This window comes from Papilio machaon, chromosome 12 (genome assembly GCF_912999745.1).
Source record: "Papilio machaon chromosome 12, ilPapMach1.1, whole genome shotgun sequence".
Classification (NCBI taxonomy): Eukaryota; Metazoa; Arthropoda; class Insecta; order Lepidoptera; family Papilionidae; genus Papilio; species Papilio machaon.
This window is the reverse complement of record NC_059997.1, coordinates 4,268,601-4,289,995: the sequence shown is the minus strand read 5'-3', so window position 1 is coordinate 4,289,995 and position 21,395 is coordinate 4,268,601. Positions and strand designations below refer to the sequence as shown.

General features: G+C 36.1%; 3 protein-coding genes across 4 annotated transcripts; 1 reads left to right on the top strand and 2 right to left on the bottom strand.

Moving 5' to 3' along the window:
- Nucleotides 1–74: 74 nt before the first annotated feature.
- LOC106708827 lies at nt 75–2,198 on the top strand. The gene is made up of 5 exons (XM_014500384.2): nt 75–375; nt 625–764; nt 1,252–1,346; nt 1,494–1,623; nt 2,116–2,198. Exons 1-5 carry the CDS (start codon nt 120–122, stop codon nt 2,194–2,196), a joined length of 702 nt encoding a protein of 233 aa, XP_014355870.2. The 5' UTR covers nt 75–119; the 3' UTR covers nt 2,197–2,198.
- A 35-nt stretch (nt 2,199–2,233) lies between these two features.
- Nucleotides 2,234–3,888, bottom strand: LOC106708829 (28S ribosomal protein S34, mitochondrial). Its single transcript, XM_014500385.2, has 4 exons — nt 3,823–3,888; nt 3,394–3,608; nt 3,016–3,264; nt 2,234–2,452 (listed from the first exon to the last, which is right to left on the bottom strand). The coding sequence occupies exons 2-4, from the start codon at nt 3,574–3,576 to the stop codon at nt 2,297–2,299; spliced, it is 588 nt and encodes a 195-aa protein (XP_014355871.1). The 5' UTR covers nt 3,577–3,608; nt 3,823–3,888; the 3' UTR covers nt 2,234–2,296.
- A 2,554-nt stretch (nt 3,889–6,442) lies between these two features.
- On the bottom strand, nt 6,443–13,692 carry LOC106708826 (3-phosphoinositide-dependent protein kinase 1). 2 transcript variants are annotated; one of them, XM_014500382.2, is made up of 5 exons: nt 13,392–13,692; nt 9,384–9,642; nt 8,063–9,004; nt 6,998–7,275; nt 6,443–6,805 (listed from the first exon to the last, which is right to left on the bottom strand). In XM_014500382.2, exons 1-5 carry the CDS (start codon nt 13,539–13,541, stop codon nt 6,701–6,703), a joined length of 1,734 nt encoding a protein of 577 aa, XP_014355868.2. In that variant the 5' UTR covers nt 13,542–13,692; the 3' UTR covers nt 6,443–6,700. The 2 variants fall into 2 exon arrangements, with proteins under 2 accessions (XP_014355868.2, XP_014355869.2); XM_014500383.2 differs by lacking the exon at nt 13,392–13,692 and adding an exon at nt 9,771–9,908.
- Nucleotides 13,693–21,395: the final 7,703 nt, after the last annotated feature.

Here is a 21,395-nt window from a genome sequence, read left to right as displayed (position 1 = left end):
TTATTAAAATTTTTAAAAACAAATAATAAGACATCAAATTATTTTGTCACATTAATGTCAGAAAAAAGCTTCATAAATATAACGCAAATAAAGCGTACCTAACAAATCAAATAAATATAATGACGGGTCGAACAACGGATCGCAAAGGCAAATCCAAAGAATTAAAGTCGCTTACAAATGAGCTTCAAAACGAAATAGCTGCTTTCACGTTACCCAACAGCTTACCTTGCTCTGAAATCAACTTTCCAGTAGCACCCAGAAGAAAACCACGCGCCAACTGGGATGAAATACTAGAGGAAAGTGAAGAGAAGTTTCAAGAAGTAGAAAATTACGAAAATAGCAAAAAAGGGCGACAACCGTTGTCACCATTTCTAAGTATATCATTTTTTAACCCGTTTCACGCTACTAACCATAGGTTTGTGAGGTCAAAATCTCCATTTAAAACATATTTCTCAGTTTTATATTTTTCAGTTGTCTCTGTTTTGTAAGAAAAGATAAAGACAATGACATGACAGAATGTAAGAAATGATACACAACTGACTTTCTACTAAAAAGTACTAGATCCGATGACAATAATGTTTCTTCTCTTATTACCTAAGTTAAATAAAATTCAAATGTTGGCAGACACTGAATGCAACTATTTGAAAGAAAAAGTATTTGTTCACTTACAACCAGCCTTGGAAGAGACGTTGTATAAGGCTCAAATTTGGGAAGCATTGAAACAACAAAAATGTTTCTTTAATGGTATTGATCATATAGCACAGGTGAGTCACACTAGAAGGTAAAATACTGGTTGAAATGTGAATAAGTCAAGAGGGCTATTGGCCCATGCACAATACATTTACAATGCTCACTGCTATAAGAATTCTATTTTATTACAGAATTGCCTTCTTCCTTACAGTTCAAGTTAATGCTTGTGCTCACATTGGCTGCCAAACGTTTGGCGATAGACCGATTTAGACCGTTCGAAAAGAACACTCCCATACATCATACGTTTGAAACTGTCGCACGCGCCCGCAATCACGAGTCAATGTGAACAAGCATTTAAACTCCGCCCCCTTTTTACAAATAACTTGAACTACCCCTAAATTTAATTTATTATTGTTCTGAAGTATAAATAAGTCCTGAATACATTATTGTTTCAAATTATGCAAGTCTAAAATGAAAACCACCAGCAAAGGCCACTCACTGTACCATTCTTTTAATCTTATTTTTATATGTATTTTTTTAATAATTAATAATCAATTGTAGCTGTTATGGAACAATAATCCAAGACATCCTCAACGTAAAGAACACAATCTACATATATTTAACATGCCTTGGGTTAGAGAACTATTGAAAACAAAGTAAGCATAATATTCATATTCACTTAGTATATTTTTTTAATCATAGCATTTTTAGCATAGCATATTCACTTAATTTGTCAAAAGCGATTTGAAACAGGCTATATAGATAAAGTCGTCAGAAGTTAGTATTAATAAAATATTTTTCAGTCCTAGAGCATACTATCCTAAGTCTTGGTTATGGCCAGAAGACTACGCAGCAACTGTGATACAGAAAACTGTTCGCCAATACTTTGTGCAGAGGGAAGATGAAGTTCAAGAGATGCGCAACTTTTGGAGGGTAAACAAAATAATATCTATCCTATTAATAGCTATTTTTGGTGTATTTTAAGAAGTAATTTAGAAATGTTCAGCTATAATTATTTAAATAAATATTTAGTATTTATATATTCCTGCCAAGTAGGGTTAGTCACAGGCCAGCCGTAAAAAATTAAGCTAAAACTTTCTTTTCGATTACAAAACCTTAATTACCTGACCCTACTCTGGCCAATAAGGCCAGGAAGATGATGAACAAGCTAAAATTACAATTAAAGTTAGTACAACATGAATCGTAAGGCCTAGATGGACTATTTTTAGTAGATTCAGGCAACTAAAGCTTTTTTTGCCTTCCATACAAAGTAAAATAATATTCATATTTACATAAAACCTTAATTAATGAGTGCAGCTGAAAATGAAAGCATTCTTAGCTAATCTTAATTTTTTTTTGTATAAAATCTGGTAATAGAAAAAACATGTTGAAGGGTTTGTTGTAATATGAAGATAAATTTTTCAGAAATTGGAAGTTGAACGATCCATACCTGAAATACAAGGAAATCCACTATTGTCTAAGAAATTTGCTGCTTCACAAAATTGACACACTGATACTTTTTTAATTTTATTTTATTGCAATAAAACTATGCTAACAATTATTTCTCTATGTACTATTAACTTTAAATTAGTTTTGTAATGTTGATTTAATTCAGTGGAACACCTTCATATAATGAGGGGCTTGCAGGTTTTCCCAGACCCATAGTAAACTGAACGGTTGGCTTCTCATCTCCTTGAGCAATCCTAGCTACTCTGTTAGGACTGGTATTGTAACTAAGTGGCATCACATACTCTTTCAAAATCTGAAAATCAAAATGAAATTGTGTTTACAAATAGATTTAATAAATCAGAGAAGCTAATCATAGTCATCATCAATTATAGTAAAAGACACTTCATATATATAATACTAGCTTTTACCCGCGACTCTGTCCGCGCGGAATAAAAAAAATGCACACAAGATAAAAAAAATCCTATGTCCGTCTCCTAGTTCTAAGCTACCTGCCCACCAATTTTCAGCAAAATCAGTTCAACCAATCTTGAGTTATAAATAGTGTAACTAACACTACTTTCTTTTATATATATAGATGTCAAACTAGACTTGTGCCAGTTTTATGGCTACCAGTTTCCCCCTTTACGTTTTCATGTCTTTGGGGTGTCAACAGGGTAATGTGAGACTGTCCACTACCTTGAGCGACCGCACAACCGCATACCTTAAATGTGGTGCTAGGTAACATGTAACCAGTAGGTAACAACTCTAGACAACTACTTGTATTTAAAAAAAGTATAAAACTCTCATAATGTTTGCATGTCTTAAATATACTATCATTTGTGTATTGCCTATTGAAATTTTAAATCAAATTAATACCTCCATTCCTTTGTTTTCATGATCTTTCACTATAAACTTCTTCATTAAAGGTGGCATTTCTATAGTTCTGGGCAAAATAACATCTGGGGAATCATGAACATCTTTGATGGACTTCAGCAAATTTGCCTCTTCATGCTTAGGTATGAGTTTATAGTCAGGCTTATATGATGTTCTATAGATTTCAGTTAATTTTTCAAGTTTTTTACCTCTAAAAGTTTTCTCAACCCATACACGAACGCGACGCCTTTCCTGAAACATATATAGAGCGTTTTTGTTTAAATATTGAACATAGATAATACAATATTAGGAATTAAAAGTCTGTTGATTAAAGGGGGAATTAGAGAACCAGATTATTGTTGTAAAAGAATATCATCTTACCTCGTCAGGGCATGTTTCAACCTTCACTATCTTCATAAAACTCGGCTCGGGATATCTCTCAAATACAGATCGAACAATAATCCTACCAACTCCTAAGTTTTTTAAGCTTCCGACAATTTCCCATAACGTCTTCCCCTTAAAATCAGTAGTCCTTCCGACGTATTTTATAACAGTAGTTGTCATTTTGCAATACAATTATATAAACACAAGGATAGCTACAAAAACAAGAAAAAATATTTTTTATAAACTCTAAAGTAGAGAAACACTTTTCGAAATAGAGTTATAATAATTCACAGCAAAATTATTCAAAGTGCATAAATTACTGTAGAAAATAAACTGTAGTTATCTGTAAAATCTAGAAAACTAGAAAGCCATTTAATAAAAAAAGTATTTAATAAAAAAATAAAAAATATTGGTATTTTTTCTAACCTATTTCTAAACTCTGCTCTGTCCATTTGACATTTCACATCTTGATTTTATGACACTTTTTTAGTCTGAAATTTTTCTAATCTATGCAGCAATGCAATTTACAAATGTAAATAAATTGTGTAATTTTACCCGTTAAAGAAATTAAAAATGGGAAAAATAGTCTAGAATCAATAACTTCTTTCCTTTCAAACAAATTGGAAAATACAACTTTTCGATATATTGCGGAAATCCTACAATTTCATTAAGAAGTTTTTAAATTGACATTATTCATATTTTTTACATAGACGGTCAACACCGACAAGGATATCTAAAGTCAATTTTAAGACTAAAGGCTAAAGGACACCAATATTCAATGCCTTAATAAATTAAAAAATATATTATGTTATGTCTAACGTCAAACTAAAATATGACATACTAGCGGCTCCCACGTCAACGTCAAAAAATACCACAAGATCTTTTTCGTACTGTACCTGTCACGACATGTTTTATTTTATGGGATTTTATGCCATTTTCTATGCATATATAGGTTTTACTTATTTTCTGACAGAACTAACCGCAATAGCACCACCTTTTTCACCGGGCCATCAAATATCTATTAATAAAACTTTTTTTGTTTGTGGCAGCATCGTATCAAAATTTTATTTTTCTCAACAACAGATGGCACGCTTGAAAAGAGTTGAAACTATATTCTGTATAAAAATCAGTTTAAATCGAAATCTCAGAATATTTTTAACCATCTCCTAAAAATGAGAGCCACTGCTCACATGTACACCACACCACATCTTGCTAAAAACAAAATTGTGTTCTGAGCAGTTAAGAGTCGCCAAGTTACCTGAAAACTACTATAAATATTTGTATGCAAAAAGGAACCAAAGAAAATCTTTTGCACCTGTCTCCCTTTTAAAATCTAGGAAAATTTTGCGTTGTTTTTAAGTCAATAAAATCTACAGGCGCCGAGATAAAAGTCAAAATAAACTTTTAATATATTTGATGCTATAAGTTAACTTCCGAGTGTTTTTAAATACCAAGTTCAATAGTTAAATGTAAATGTTCTGAAGAAATAAAATGGGAAATAAAAACGAAAAATATTAAAAATCAACTTTAATTTATTTTCAATTTCTTAATTTGTTATTTTATGGAATTTACGCAATACAAAGGTTTTAAAACATATTTATAATAGTTAACAGACATTAAATTTTAAATGCAGGTTTATTAGTAACAATGTCATGGAATAATATTAAAACTAATGATGTATGCTCAAAGCCAAAAGTATCAGGATACCAAAAACTAGTAAAGCAAATTGAACAGTTGACAAACTATTGTATGAAATTAATTACATTCTAAATTCACTATATTCAGTATGAACTTCATCTCATTTACATTAAGCCTCTTAACCATCCCTCCAAGGCAAGATTTAGGCATTAAACTACCTGTATAAATTAACTAATTGATTATTCAATTAGTCGAAGTTAGCTTCAGCAGTAGAAAGTAAATTGAACACCATGACATTGGAATTTCGATATATAGCTTTAATTATTACATAATATAATAAGACAAACGACAAAACACAAATTTGTATTATATAATTATCCAAGCATTCCCAAAATTCAAATAAATTTAATCAAATTTGGTGAATAATAAATGAATTTGAATGAAAATGGCACCTGTTAATATCAATGGATATAAACAGGTGTCATATCCATTGATGGGAGGTCACCCGACATTGCTTTAACCATATTCCCTTTACTAAGACCCGAGGGCACGCATTGTATGCATGCTAATAAGCATTGTAATGCCCTCAACAATGTACTAAAGGAAAGCGGGCGAGCAGAACAGAATACCGCCATCATTACATATCTCAAACTTCGGTTCTGCTCGTTATAGAAGCTATCCTTCTTGTCCAGTTTCCAATCCCAAAGACGCAGTATTGCATAAATAATAAACTAGATCACCGCCCCTAAGGGGTTGGACCAAAGGTGGAAACAACTGAAGTTGTCTCGACACGTTTTTTTCTAATATTTACTATTTTAACGTATGTCAATGGTATGCGCGTATATCATTTCATACCGCGATTTCAATTTCTAAATATAAATTCTGCTGTTTGTGCTTAGCTACAAACAGTGACCTCATACGCACCGTAGTGACGTCACCGACGTACACCGAGCTGACGTCTCATGAGGATTGGAAACAGACATATATTTTCTAGTTTAATTTCTGTACAAGTCACATTCCGTTGGCAAATCATTATAATTAAAATAAATAATAATAATAATAACTTAGCTAAAAATTGCCTAGTTACCAACTGGAATGGGCTTCGTGAACACGCGGGTGGTGAGATAACAAGTCCATTCTACAAAGGCCGATATTAAGTTACAAAGGGCCCCTTCACATGTTACATCTAAAAGATTTGCGTTATTAATTTACGACAAATATTTACACATCATCGATATATCCACATTTAAATAATTAACTTAAATTAGAATAATTTAAGGTAGTCGGGACATACTAATAGGAATCAGTCATTCAGTATCGACACGGAGAGAATGTCTCGGTCCACTATCACGCGCCACGCGCCGCGGCCGCCGCTGTCCGCCACCGTCAGCGACCGTCCGCCACCGTCCGCCACCGTCCCTGACCGTCCGCTACCGTCCCTGACCGTCCTCTACCGTCCGCAGCGCATCGTTGGGAGGGACGCGGGCGGGCGCTCCGTAGCGGACGCGGCACTCGGCTCAGCGACGCTTCGCGTGTGAGTCGCCCCTTTCCATTTCATGGCATTTGCTAGGCGTACCGTCGCGGCGAATTATCTTCTAGATGATTCTCGTGCTCGAAATGAAGGCTATTTAATGTCCTAGGAGTGTGCACAGTCCGGCCTCGGAGCTTAGGTCGTGTCGCGGCCGTATGTGCCGATGCGCACTTCATCGATGACGCGCGCCCACTCTAGCGCGTACGACTCCGGGTCTTCTAAGTAATATGTGCGGTTTGGCTGCAACAAACAATAACATTTTTAATAACTACCTTAATCTGCTATGAAGAAACTATTTTCGAAAATATATGATCTAGAGCAGTACCTAGGATATCTAAAATTTCAACTGCCTTTTGATTGTCTAATAATACTAATAAATAATTCCCAGGATACGGAGGTCAGGAGTTTATATAACATATACAGTTTTCTTACCGTGTGTACTAAAAATATTCTAAAGTTCTTTGCTTCGACGCGTAGCTCCGGCGACCAGGGTATTTCGCCCTTGAGGACCATGTTGACTGGGTCGACGTAGAACAGGCGGGGTCCGGTGGTGAGCAGCAACATGCGGCGCCGCGCGAACAGGCCTTTCCTCTTTTCCACTAGGCCCTGCTTCAAAATCAATTCTCCGCCGACGAACTGGTGCCATTTGTTTTCGCGAGCTTGAACCTCAAGACGGCGACGTCTTTCTTCAGGGCTTATGTTTAAAATTCCTAAAAATAAAACAGAATTCAAATTAAATTAAAATTTTCTAAACGACAATTAATGACAGGAGATAATGATAAAAATATTCGCGAAGATCAGATAATTTGGATGTAATAAATGAGAGTAAAAGAATTGCAGTCGGTCAGCTGTTCGTAAGGCGGCCATTAATAAAGAGATCGGGCACGGCGCGGCAGTCATTCATACAATGTCGCAAGCGAGCAAGAACGCGGAGTTCCTGCGGCGCGCCGTTTACGTGACGTCACCCATTACTGCACCGTTAGCCGACAATAGACGTCCGCTCTAATGCGAACAACAGCTACTGTGATGACGCATCAGTGCAACAACAGATGCTGAGATCGCTTGCTATTATCTTAACTAACGGACGACCGCCTGGGTACCCGCTGATCGCCGGAGAGCGGAGACGCGGCACGATAGTAGTAAAGTTAAACTCGTGAAACGGAATTCGTATGAATTTTCTGAGAATTTGGGTCACGGACGCTTCAGCCGCCTTTTACTAATCGCTTCAATGCACTACGCTGCTTAACGATTATTTTAACTATACCGTAAATTTTCAATCCAACAAATTTTAAGTCAAAAATAATTTACAAAATAAGGTCCAAAGCCTGTCTCATTTGTGTTTAACTTATAACTTACTTATATAGAGGAAAAATGTCAAGTGACCGAGCAAAAAACATCATTATTAATGTCCACCTAAGTCTCATTCAATTCAATATATTAAGATTCATATACGGAAATGTAATAAATCAGATAACTAGAAAAAGAGAAACTGCTTACCACTAGAGGTCGATAAGTCAAATTCCCAAAGGCGGACGAGTTGATTGTTTCCGAGGCCGGGCTCGAGGTGGTCGGGTACCGTGTATTCTTCAGCCGCTTCGAAGGAGCCGCCGGGCAGGTATGGGCTGATGGTCGGCGGCGTTTGCTCCCAGATGTTGTCCCAGTCGATGCCCTCGAAGAATGGGTGGTTGCGGATGCTCTCATACGTGGCCTTGTCATCGGCCCCTAGCCTCTTTGTATGATCTAAAACTAGCAGTTTTTCCACTAAATCCTTGGCGTCCGCCGGGAAGCCTTCGGGAAAATCGTAATCCATTTTGAGTATTTTCTGGAAGGTGAGGAACTCGGCTGCCGCGCGGAAAGGCGGCAGGCCCGATATCATTTGGTACACGATGCAGCCAAAGGCCCACAAGTCAGAGGCGCGTGTGTTAACGCGGTTCTGCAGCAGGTCCGGGCTCACGTACTGCGCGGTTCCCACGAAACTTATTTTTCTAGAGCGGTCATTTTTGTCAGAACTGTCGTCGTCCGACTCCGCCGGCACCGTGCACGGCGCGTTCGACCTGATCTCTTCGGGGGGCAATATTTTAGCCGTCCCGAAATCGGTTATTTGTAAATGCATATTTTCATCAAGTAATATGTTTTCCGGTTTCAAATCACGGTGAATAATACCTTCAGCGTGCATACGCTCTAGTGCCAGCAATAGCTCGGCAGCATAAAATTTAGCTACGTTGAGCTCGAAGGAGCCTACTTTGTTTATATAAGACAACAGTTCGCCGTTCTTGGCATACGACAGTACGAAATACAATCTCTCGTCGTCCTGGAACGTGCAGTACAGCTTCACGAAACCATGTGGGGCTTTGAACAGTTTGTTTAGGGCCTCTTTCTCGCGTTCTATGTATTCACGCTTCTTGTGTCTTATTATATGAAGTTTCTCGCATACCTTGACTGGAAATAAATACAAACTAGTTAGTTAAGTCATTATCTTACTAATATTATAAATGCAAATGTTTAGATAGATCGATGGTTGGATGTTTGTTAAAAGGTATCTCCAGAACGGCTGCAGGTATCTCGATGAATTTTGGCATAAATGTATAATATAATCTGGAAGAACATATAGGCTACTAAGCCTGGACGGAGTCGCGGGCGACAACTAGTTATGCAAGAAATTTTAAACTTGTTTGCAAGGTATAAAATTAGTAAGAATTCTATGGGCTATCTTGAGCGTTACCAAGGAAAATTTAGTGTAAACAGCTTTCCTAGACTCTAGAGTATAACAGTGATATCTGATTTTTATCATGAAGAAATCTAATTTTAGAAAACTTACTTGCATATTCCTTTCCGGTGTGAATGTCCTTCGCGAGGAATACAGTGCTGTAGCAGCCTTCGCCGATTAGTTTGCCAAATATGTAATCTTTGGCGGTGCGCTTGGTGGGCCTGTATGGGTGCGAGGGCGCGGGCGCCGAGGGGCGCGCGGGCGCCGGGGCCGCAGCCGTCTGCGACGCCTGCATTTTAACCGGCGACTCCGTCGCGGACTCGGACGCCGCTATTGGAGCGCGAACTTCGCTTCCGGCTCGGCCGTTTGGCTGTAACAAAAAAAAATGTTTTTATTAAATAGTTAAAAATTCAATCGAAGACAACTATACTTGATAGATGGGAACAGATAATTATTGTATTGTACACATGTAACTAATTGAAGACGTAGTGATATTACCGTAGGAAGTTCACGAACGTTCGGTAGCGGGCAGACGGACACGTCGTGGCTCCGCAGCAGCGAGCGCTTGTTTACAGCGATGGCGCGATTGCGCTCGCTTCGCTTCGCCACGCGGCGGGGCGAAATAGGCGACGCCGTCTACCGCACCGGATTTTTTCAGATCTCCGAACCGCACAAATGTAATGATCTATCCGTTATAGTTGCAACGAAACCGCGCGAACCGGATCCGAGTAACCTTTTGCCGTTTTTAACGACACCTATGATGACACTGACATTTGGCGAAAAAAAAAAACTTTAAGGCGTTTGACGTTTCGAACAATCTTTATCTAATAGGTAAAAACTTTTTATTGACTTACCACGGGCTTCTGAGAACCAATCTCCGTTTATAACAAAATATTATATCGCTATGTTTTGTCAAAGATAATGACAGAGATGACGATATATTTTATAAAGAGATTTTGGTCTCAGAAACCAATGGTTATATGGATACTAAAATTTACGTTTCGAGAATAGGATTTTTAGGATTTACGACTAAATAAAAAAGACATGATGACATGATATTGCAAATTATCAAATCGCACGGTTGGGTCGAACATTGGCCTATCAGACAGTTCGACGATCCAATTTCTAAGGTTTGCGGCCGATGTTTTTTTGCGTTTTAGAGTGTGTAAAAAATGTACTCTCATTCAATACAAGTCAGTATACATAGATAAAAAGTTGAACCGTTTCCAACCATCTCTTTCTAGCGATGAGTATTGTAGACTACACTACACGGCTAACGGTTATTTCACTAAAGACCATTTTAATGAAAAATAAAAGAAAGTAGGTGCTCTACGCGAATACCGTTGCTGGGATTTCTGAAACTCGGCGAATAATAACACAAAGTTCACGCAAAAATCTACAGATTTCTAATTTATCCGAGATAGGTACACCTACCTTTATACCTTAAAGTTATTCAATTGTTCCATTCCTAATTTTACGCCTGTGAAAAAACCGGAACGGAACGGCTGTACGGATCTTGATAAAATTTGGCATAGATGTAGATTACAGTCTGGAAGAACACATACAGGCTATTAACTATTTTTTTTATTCCGCATGAACGGAGTTGCGATCGACAGTTAGTTAATTATAAATGTTGACTGCAAGCAACATTATATAAACAGGATTGACAGTCGAGGCAGACGTCCTCGACAGTGACCTTACACGGCATTATAGCAGATTTGTTTTGCACTTTCTTGTCATCTGTAGATTAATATACACACTAACTATACATTTATCGGCCTAACAAATATGCATTATATAAACAGCATTAATTTCAACTACAAATATTATTACTTCTATTTCATATAATGCTATCGACCAAGAAATCATTAAAACAGCGAGTGATTTTTGAACTCAAATAAATTTTTTCGAAAGTTTTGGTTATTTAAAAATAATGAACTTGACCAATGAGGGCTATTCTCTCACATGTCAATTCTGAAACAAAAGCGACCGAAAGACAAATTCTACATGCTTTTATTTTATAGTAATCATTTTTTAGTAGAAAAATATCTGTTAATAAAGTAACTTCGTATTTGCGCGTGTATCGCCTCAATTACAACAGTATTCTTGAACGGATTCCAAATGGTGGCCTCACCGTCACTGATGAAACTGTTTTATGTTTGTGTATTCGTTGAGAAAATATGATCGGAGCGAGTAGTAAAAGGACGACCAACGGCCCGGATTCGGTCTTCGAGTGTGGCCGATTTAAGTGGCGCATGAGTCACAAACAACAATCGTGCTGGTCCATGCAATCCGCAAGTGGGTCTCGCATTCCGCTCGGAGCGGCGCACACCGGCGCAACGGTACTCGAAGCGCATTCCCATCGTAACGCATTCCGCGGCCTCGATCCCCTCCACCTCCCCTGCCCCCCGACCTGTCTCATACCCCGGGACGGCGACGACCACACCTACGAACACATTCATCAAGCCCCGACTAAAAAATTATTATGAACGTGAACTCCGAGATAAAAAAAATCGACCTACCTTAATGACACATATTTATACTGATTTCAAGCAAAGCCGTTGTGCGCCACTCGTGTTAATATTAACTTTGCTTAGTCTAAGCTACATCCGGTTATGACACGGCGCATACCATTCAATGTTGAAATGGCGTGGCCATAAAAACTATTCGAGTAAAGATACGATGATATATTAAATTTAAACATGAAAGGGCAAATTAGTAATATCAGATAAGTTTTGTTTTTATTTTCTATAGTTTAAATTGCGGTAAAAACAAAACAGTGAATTCTTATCTAGTAGGATTTACCGAGACACGTTATGTCCACGCTTGATCTGAATGACTGGGGACGAACATTTTTTATCTATGTTATTTAAAGGGAAAAAAACTTGTTTTGTAATACACAACAGAAAATATTACTTCAAGAATAAATTTTCATAATGACTTGAATAATTATTGAATATGTACTGACCGATTTTTAAGCAATGTATGTTGTGATGAATTTTCCCAAACTGTTCCCATTAAGGACTTATCGCTGCTATCGGCGTAGATAAATAATGTGGGTGTACGCCTACATTACACATTACGTGTTCGCTTCAACGATACCGATGACGTAGGTCGGCAAACAACTTTGTAGTGCTGTTGGTATTACGATAAAAAAATATTTGCAAATAAAATCTCTGCAGTGGTTCTTTGCACAAACCTGTTACCTATAGACAATTAATCGTTAAGTGACAGGTTTATGTTTTATTTTGGTTTTACTTTCGAATAAGATAACTTTTCAGAATATATAAGAGTTCAAAAATAAAATTATTTTATAAGCTAAAACACTTTCACTACGTAAAAATAATATACTGACATTTCGTAAATGTTATAAAATTCTGAATACATTTAAAGAGGAAAAAAGATCATCTAGATTAGAATTGATTCATCGTGTTTTTACAGTTTCAATGTAATGCCATGAGTGATGAATGCGGATCGTTAAGCGTTTGTAGTGTTGTAAACAAGACGGTCACGCCGACGACGCGTGAACAAACAAGTGCTGTGTCAGTGCGCCCCGTGTCGGTCCATGTAGTGTAGCGCCGCCGCGTCGACGTTCTCTGTAGTGTGTAATGTATACACACATACAGTCATTCGCGCGGCAGTCGGTCGGTCATTCGCATGTCACTGTACTCCGTGTACATGAAAAACACTGAGGGAAAGTAGGTACGCGAACAGACTAATGCAGCGAAAGTCTATCAACAATTCTCTCGGCAATTCTTTGCCACGTCGCTTTTTATTCTGTATGTAATTTTAGGTTGCGTTAAACTTATTAACAGAATTAATTGCAACAAATAATTATCAAAATAACTTGAAAGAACACGTTTAAGAATTTAAAATAGCAAAAAATGCAAATAAAAATATAATTTAGAATATTTAAATAGGTGCTTTGATTGTATAATTTTATATGTGATATTTTTGAAATGAAATGTTTTTGTTTGTATTGTGTTGATCAAAACAATTTTTATCAACACTTACTCTACAACTAAAACTAAATAATCCATAAAAGGCAAATATAAGATATTTTATGTAAATTGAGGATAACCGTTCAAAATAAAGGAAGCGTAAAGTCGTTGACCTTACCTTAGATTTGGGCGATGGCTGTTTCCCGCGCTTCGCGGAGTTAACGCCGAGTAGTCGCAGAATTCTGTTGGCGGCTTCAAGAAGTGTGGCACTACCCCTCGATCCCCTTTTAACTCTGACGGTCAATCCGCTCATTTCTACCCGTGGCATACGTTGTGTCCAATCGTTTTATTGAAGAACGAAACGGTCAAAAACACGATCACAGTTCATGAAGTTCGCTTATTAAAATTTGAAAACCGTTACAATCACTAAATTTAACTTTACGGTACAGCAAGCGAATGTTCTCTATTTTGGAATGCAAATTTAAATAGATAAATTACTGATATACTAAAAAAATAAAAATTAACGATGTTTAATTTAAGTTTTAAATAAAACAGAGTGCGTCGCGTACGTCCGTTACGTTCAAGAGCGCGATGCAGACTAGATTCGTAACAAACACAGCGCTTGACGTGAGCGAGACATTGACTACGTCCTCCGCTCTGTAGACGGAATAATCGCATGGTCGTCGTTTACGTACGGCGCGGGGCTGAGGCGGGGGAGGCGAGCGGAGCTGTGGCACCCCCCACACTCCCCCGCCTCCCACCGTCTCCAGCCCACACCCCGCACCCTAGCATACGAGTGCATATGCATAGTTTGTCAAACTTGTTACTTGCTGCCTTCCCCACCCACCCGAAATACTATACGATTTCATGTTGTAGTTAGATTGTTACATGAAATATCCATTACACAGATACTTACCGATGTATTAGTACTACTAGTATGTACTTTGAACTTCAACTTACGTAAATTCTTGTTTAACTTTTTATTACCTAATGATTAGATACGACAGTACATAATTTCGATATTTAACAGAAATGACTTATAAATCAAATAATGTACATTTAAATAAACAAACTTACTAAAAAAAAAGTATATTATAGTAACTACATGCAATAATTTTTAAGTATAGTTCTATGGGTCTTTACTTTTTTATGATGTTATTTTGTAAATTGAAAAGTTCGCATTTGAAAATTAAAAATTCCACGTAGTTTTTACTATATTGACCACGTGGTTTTGTTTTGAAATTTTCGAGGGCGAGTATCAAAACGAAACGTAAAAGAAGGGGCGCGGCTGTTCGCGGTGCGGAGCAGCGGGGGAGGGTTTGGGGAGTAGAGAGAAAATCAATAATATTAAGATGTTCACTAAAGAAGCCGCGAGGTCGCGAACCAGTGCACGGAAATGTTAACCGCCCACAGAATGCGCTAAAATCGACCTAGTGCACTGCGCCACTGCTATTCCATGCAGCGATTACAAACTGTGGGCCTAGCACGAAAATTTGTGACATTCGCCATCGTATTCTCATCGACAAAATATCTACTAAAAATTGTGCAGCGGTCGTATCGAGCGTACAATACACAAAAAAAAACTCCAAACTAATTTTGACATAATTGACAACTGCGTGTTGTCAATTATGTCAAAATTAGTTTAGCCATTGTCAGAAATATTTGTGCTAGGCCAACTGTATCGCTTTGAAATTCGATGGTCGAAAAGTCGAAAAAAGTTTTATAAACGTTTTACTTTGCCTTATTGTTTTAATCAATATTTTTTTATTCATTCACCTTACCAAAGCAAACCAAACTTTTTAGATACACGTAGTAAATTAACTCGATGACTTTTAATTACAATTCAAGATGTTAAAAGTCATAGGATAAAGGTAGGTTTCCGAACATAAGAACTTATTAATCGCGTCACTGGTGCGTGTTTATGTTTAGTTAACAATGACCATATTGTCTATTGCCAGTGGGACAACTGTCGTCGGTGCAGTCACATGGGCACATGTTCACAGATCGCGCGGCTGCACGTGCCGAGACAGCTGCGCACGTAATTCAGCCTCTATCTACCGAAAGCCACACAAACACGTGCCATTTTGACAAAGAAGGTTAGAATAAGGGAGACCACATAAGATCATCTTGGACTCTAGAATATCTGTGTTTCTAAAAGAACAAGTATCGTTTTTTATAAAAATATGTGTATTTAAAGCATATTATTAAGTTAAAACCTCACATAATAGAAACCGCTTCATGATATCTGTAATGTATACACATTCTTTTGACCATATCAACTTACTAATTAATTACTTAATTAGAAAATAGTTTCATTTTATACACAATATTCTTAACATATCATTTTCATTAAGTGTTCTCGGAAATTTAAAGAATGTTCCAATTCGTTAATTATCAAAGAACGTCAGCTATTCTCAGAATCCTAATAAACATATCTACGTTATAATTATAACGTATTGTTGTTTATGTAATTGATATATAGTTTGTTATATTATCGAAAGAAGAATTTGTTGTTAAAACGGAGGGGATCTTTCGGTGGCCCGCATTCGGTTACGCCCTCCATACGGGTGTACGGTACATTATAAATGAGCACCAATGTACCGTTGACTTAAAATAATTAACGAAATATTGCCCCATTCTGTTATAAATAAAATTATATAATTTTCTTTTAGATTTAAAAAAATACTTAAATAAACTTGCTATAACTACGTGCTATGATGACATCATGATAACTAATAAAATCTAAATGAAAGATTTCGACGCTAGTCTAAGGAATCAAATATAGTACTATAGTATTGTTGGGTTGAATGTTACGGTACCTAAGGACTTTCATATCCATCGTATCATCTGCTTCTAACATCTGTTATAGCTAGTCACAATCGAATTTAATTCGTGTTATACTTGAGAAATTTGAGCACAAGGTGATATTGAGGCCAGGTGGCTGTTGCATTTTTTGTTGTAGTTCGGGTCTCGCCATCCCCCAAGTCTTGGTCTCCTAACAAAACAAAACAACAACGATACGTGCATTGAACCCGACACCTGGCAAGCTTCTTGCCTTCAAAGGAATAACCGTGCTTCAACGAAAGCAATTAAATACACGCTGCGTTCGGAATCAGAAAACGACATTTTTTAAATAATGTGTAAATTTTATTATAAGATGCAACATCTCAATAAATCCTTCAACTAATCTCCTCAGCTATCTATCAAATACCTTGATATAGAAGTACATGGCTAATACAACAAACTCAATAATAATCTAAAATATTGAAAGACGTTTGCAATTTACACGTGGTAATAAAACTATGGTGTCTTGTTATTTAAGCACGTTTGAGAGGTTAATCGCCTTTAAGGAACTGTTGATTAACATCGACAATTACTGCGACTTAATTACCGTCGTAATTTTTTAAATGAGACACGAACAAAGATAAATTTAATTAAATAACGACACATACGAAAGTACGTTCACGAGAAACAATTATCACGACCATTCAATTGAAAAATTATTAATGAAAAAAAGGGTTCATGAAGAAGTCTTTTATGTTTTAACGAAACAAATTAAGATCACTATTCTACGACCAAACCTTTTTTTCCCAATGAATAAAAAATTTATATCATTTGCTATTAATCATAGTCTTTTTTATAGTTATATTTTCATTTTAAAGTACAAACCGATGTAAAGATTTTTTAAATCACGGATGTGTCAAAATTAAGTCATAATTTAGTGGCTTTATTCTCAACTATCGTAATAAAATATATTCAAACAAGCGTCGATTGACCTTATCAATGTATTTTCAACAATATGCGCGGCAGTTCAATAAGAGTGAGACATCAACATCGGGCCCGCATGCAACAATATATCGAGCATTCATTCTTGAACTATCAAGGAAAACATCAAATATAGCTCTAGTCCAAAAGGTCGCTGTGTTAGTCCTTTATTTTATTTTTTAAATTTAAAACAAAGGTGTACTTTGAATCTTGCTTCCATTTCTTCTCTAGCTTCTTCTAAAGTTTCTTTTAGACTTACTACTTAATTCAATCTTTAGTCACTATGCAAACGGTTTAAGAAACCATTAGATGACAAATCAGGTGTAATACCACTTGTTTGCTTTCTTGTTAAATGGTTTTTGCCGATAAAAATCTATTAATAAGCTACTGCCCTGTACAAAAAGGTGGTATATAAATTTAAAAATAAATAAGAAAAAAACAAAGATGCAATGACAAATCCCGACGCAGCAATGCGGCAGATGTTTTTGCGGCACAGGTGCGTTTTAAAACCAACTGGAATGCACGTGCGTTTGTAGCAACAACAATATTATGAACGATTCCAACAAAATCGTTTACAATCAAGAAAAAGTAAAACAATTATTTTCTTTGAATTTTCGAAGTACCAATAATCGACACATTCGTGTTAAATCATAGTATCAGAAAATTGTTAAAGACTTTGAAACACATTGGTTTGAAAGAGATTATGGAAGAAAGAGAGTGAAAATATTTTTTATTTAATTGTTTTTGTTATTGCAATATTCTCTTTTCGCCCTAATACTCAGTTAATAACAATATAATTGTTAAAATATCTAGGGAGAAACTTGATAGTTACTTGATAGTAACATATGAATTATTGTTACATTAGTATTTTCGAAAATAAAATATATTTAAAATTAATTAGTAGGTACTTTGTTTCTGTTATGTAGATAAAAATATTCCACAAATTCTGCAAAAAAAATATGTCTGCACTCCACTGTTTTAAAGTTTATCTGACGCATGTGTATTACCAGACTAATGTAATTAACAAGAAAATAATAAATAATCTATCAATTTAACAATTAGTAAATTAACTGCATCATTATAATGAAACGTTGTAATGCCAGTCAAAATAAATGACGTCAAATAACATTTAAGCAAATACTATTGATATTTAACCAAATCCCACCTAAGTTTCATCAAAATATTAAAAGTTTTTATGAAGAGTTAATCATAAACTAAAGAAAATAAACACGTTTATTATATAAGGACAAGATGTGTTCAAATATTAATATATTTTTGGACAAAAAATTATGGTGTGTTGGTGTATAACATATTTAACATATAGGATGCGTATTACATTTAAGTGACAGCATAAAGCGTTCATAGAGACAGCAATTTACGTTATTACCTGCTTAGACGTTCATAGCATTTTGCACATCTTGAATTATTGGCACGTGTAAGACATGGAAATGCAAGATATGCATTCGTGGACAAGATGAACACTGTCTCGTCGCATGCATGTTACCTTTGTAATAAAATAGGACGTACTTACGCGTGCCGAGCCGTCCACGCAGCGTAAGCGTATTTACTACAGACGGTCCAATTCACTTGTGCATTGTTTCATAAGCAGTATTTTGTAAACGATTTGACAAGAAACTAGTTCATTGCGGTTACAACATTCTTCGATAATATGCATGTTGTTTTTAATTACATCATGTTATTATTATTACTCACATTACCATCAAATTAAAAAGGTGAGGTAAACAATTAAAACAAATGCGACTTCTCAGAAGATGGACTAGAAACTCGATAATTCAACTGGTTAACTGTACAACAGGTATATAAAAAAGTGATTTTCTTCGTCTATGATTAATATTCCTAAGTGCACTGGATGATAACTTCAAGGTATTATTCTTTGTTGATATCCCCAGGACGTGTCAGAACGTCGAAAGAAGATTGAGCCTTTTCAAAATAAGGAATGCATAGAGCAGAATGACAAAAAGCAATGATCGGATTAGTTACATAAACAAAAGGAATCATTCTTAAAAACCCTATCACTAATTGGCCTTTGTAAAAACAGCATTCAATATAAACAATAGGGAAATAAAGCAACAATGTAAACACACAAACTACTTCCACTACATTTTACATTGTTCTCTTTTTCTGTCTCGAACTTAGATATTGTATTTATCTGACTTAAAAATGTTGTAAACATTTGAGTCATTCGGGAAGGCCCGTTCGTGTTTATTTTTGTAGATGCATTAGCGCCGTCGAACGTTTCCGCATAAGTATCACCCGGATAAATACTGACAAACCTTTGTGTAGGTTATGTACCGGATTTCAAGTCATTCATTACTAAAAAACAAACAAATGTAATTTATTTCAAAAGTTTGCTGTTCAAATTGCATTACTTGTAGTTAGATCTTTTAGTGGTAAACTTTTAGTGTAAAAATTAGCCAATTTTATAAGTATTGATGTAACTTACGTGTCTTTACTTAGTACAATGCAGTCCACAAACAATATTGAACACGTCCACAGACTATTGGAAAGTGCGTCTACATCGGTGAAATGTTTGTGTGTGGCGTCGTAGGGGTGAATGGTGTCAATGACCTTGCCCGTCACCCTCCAACGTTATATATCAGGATGCATTTGACTTCCCAGTTGACTGGATCCACATAACATTCTTTTAATTTTGATAAATTCCACCAACATTACGTTAAAAGAGTACTTAGACAACTACAAATTAATTCGAGAAGTTAAGTAATTCAATATCGTATGTGTATAAAAAATCCGAATTCCTTAAAGACAGTATATTTATACAGTACTACAATAATGAACAACAGTAGTACAATTTTATAACACGTCATAGATATATTATTAATATACTACATACTATGGTGCTACGTCATTTTATAAATATGCGACTGTGTAATTGTTGATGAAAGCGTGTAAATAAACAAACATGTCATGTCTGTTAACAATGAACAATAACTATGGGTTTCGACTGAAATGACATGACGTGCCAATGCAAGGTTCACGGGCCACAGCTATTGGAACCTAATAATTATGGTATATGGTACAGGGATATCTGGGCCCATAGAGAGGCCCTACAGTGCACAGAATCGCTTCTTTCTCGGATAGTTTTGTCAGAATATTTTTATAAATATTATAATCTTCTATATATCTATCTATATATATAAAAGAAAGTTGTGTTAGTTACACCATTTATAACTCAAGAACGGCTGAATCGATTTGACTGAAAATTGGTGGGCAGGTAGCTTAGAACCAGGAAAAGGACATAGGATAAGTTTTACCCCGTTTTCAATTTTTTTTTTATTCCGCGCGGACGGAGTCGCGGGTAAAAGCTAGTATATTTATAAAACCCACTTATAAATAGGTATAGAAAAGGAAGTTGTAATATTCCATTGATATTCACAGGAGGGCACCAGTGAGCTGTCATTACTAAAACTTATACCCACCTGGTCAGGTATCCTTATCGGTCTATAACGGTTTCTTTCCTGTGACGAGTATCTTAAAAATATAAAATTATCACACTCGAATAACATTCACAATTATAGTCCATTATAGACGATGTTAGTTTCTTAATGATGTTTACTGTGTTTATCAACATCTTGACGCGCCCTTGTTTTTTCTCGTGGTATAAAAACAAATTAATAATTCCTTTCAATATGTAACTGGATCACCTATTTTTTTTGTTTATGGAAGAATCGTGTCGCAAAATAACATGTTTACAAAAAGCGAAGGAAAACTCGGGTAAATACGTGCGGGAGATTGATAGCGATGCGTGTAGGGCGGCGCGTATGTCGACTGCGAAAATTGTCCGCGTTAGCCTTGAGTTAGTCCTTTGACCCTGCAGGAAGCAGTTAGGTTAGGTCCCCACCTGCACGCGTGGCCCCCGAGCCGCGCACATGGCGCGCTTCCGTCCGAATACGATATGGCGATACCTTCAGAATTAATAATAACTTTGACGTATCTCCAAAACACATATGCGTTGTATGTTATTAGCTATTGATTGATTAATTTACTAATTTTAATTGGAGTAACAGCGATTCGAATTTGTATTAACACTTGACATGTGGGCAACGTGCTTTTACGTTTTTTGCAGTCTATCACTAGAGCGCGGGTCACGTAAAAGCACGTATTTCGTAGATTTGTGGTGGATACCGATAGAAACGGTAATTCGGCGGCGAAGTATGCCCGCACGCCAAGTGTTAAAGTAACACATTTTTGACATAAAAAAACATGTTGAAAATAACAGTATAAAAGTTTCAAAATGACAAATACATTATACGTTTACGTGAATGCTTTTTTCTGAAATGTACCATTCATTTACTTGAACGCAGTTTGTTTCCATTAAGACAATAAAGCAGATAAGTACACGATGTTTACATTTATTTTGGTAATGTGCACTTAACTT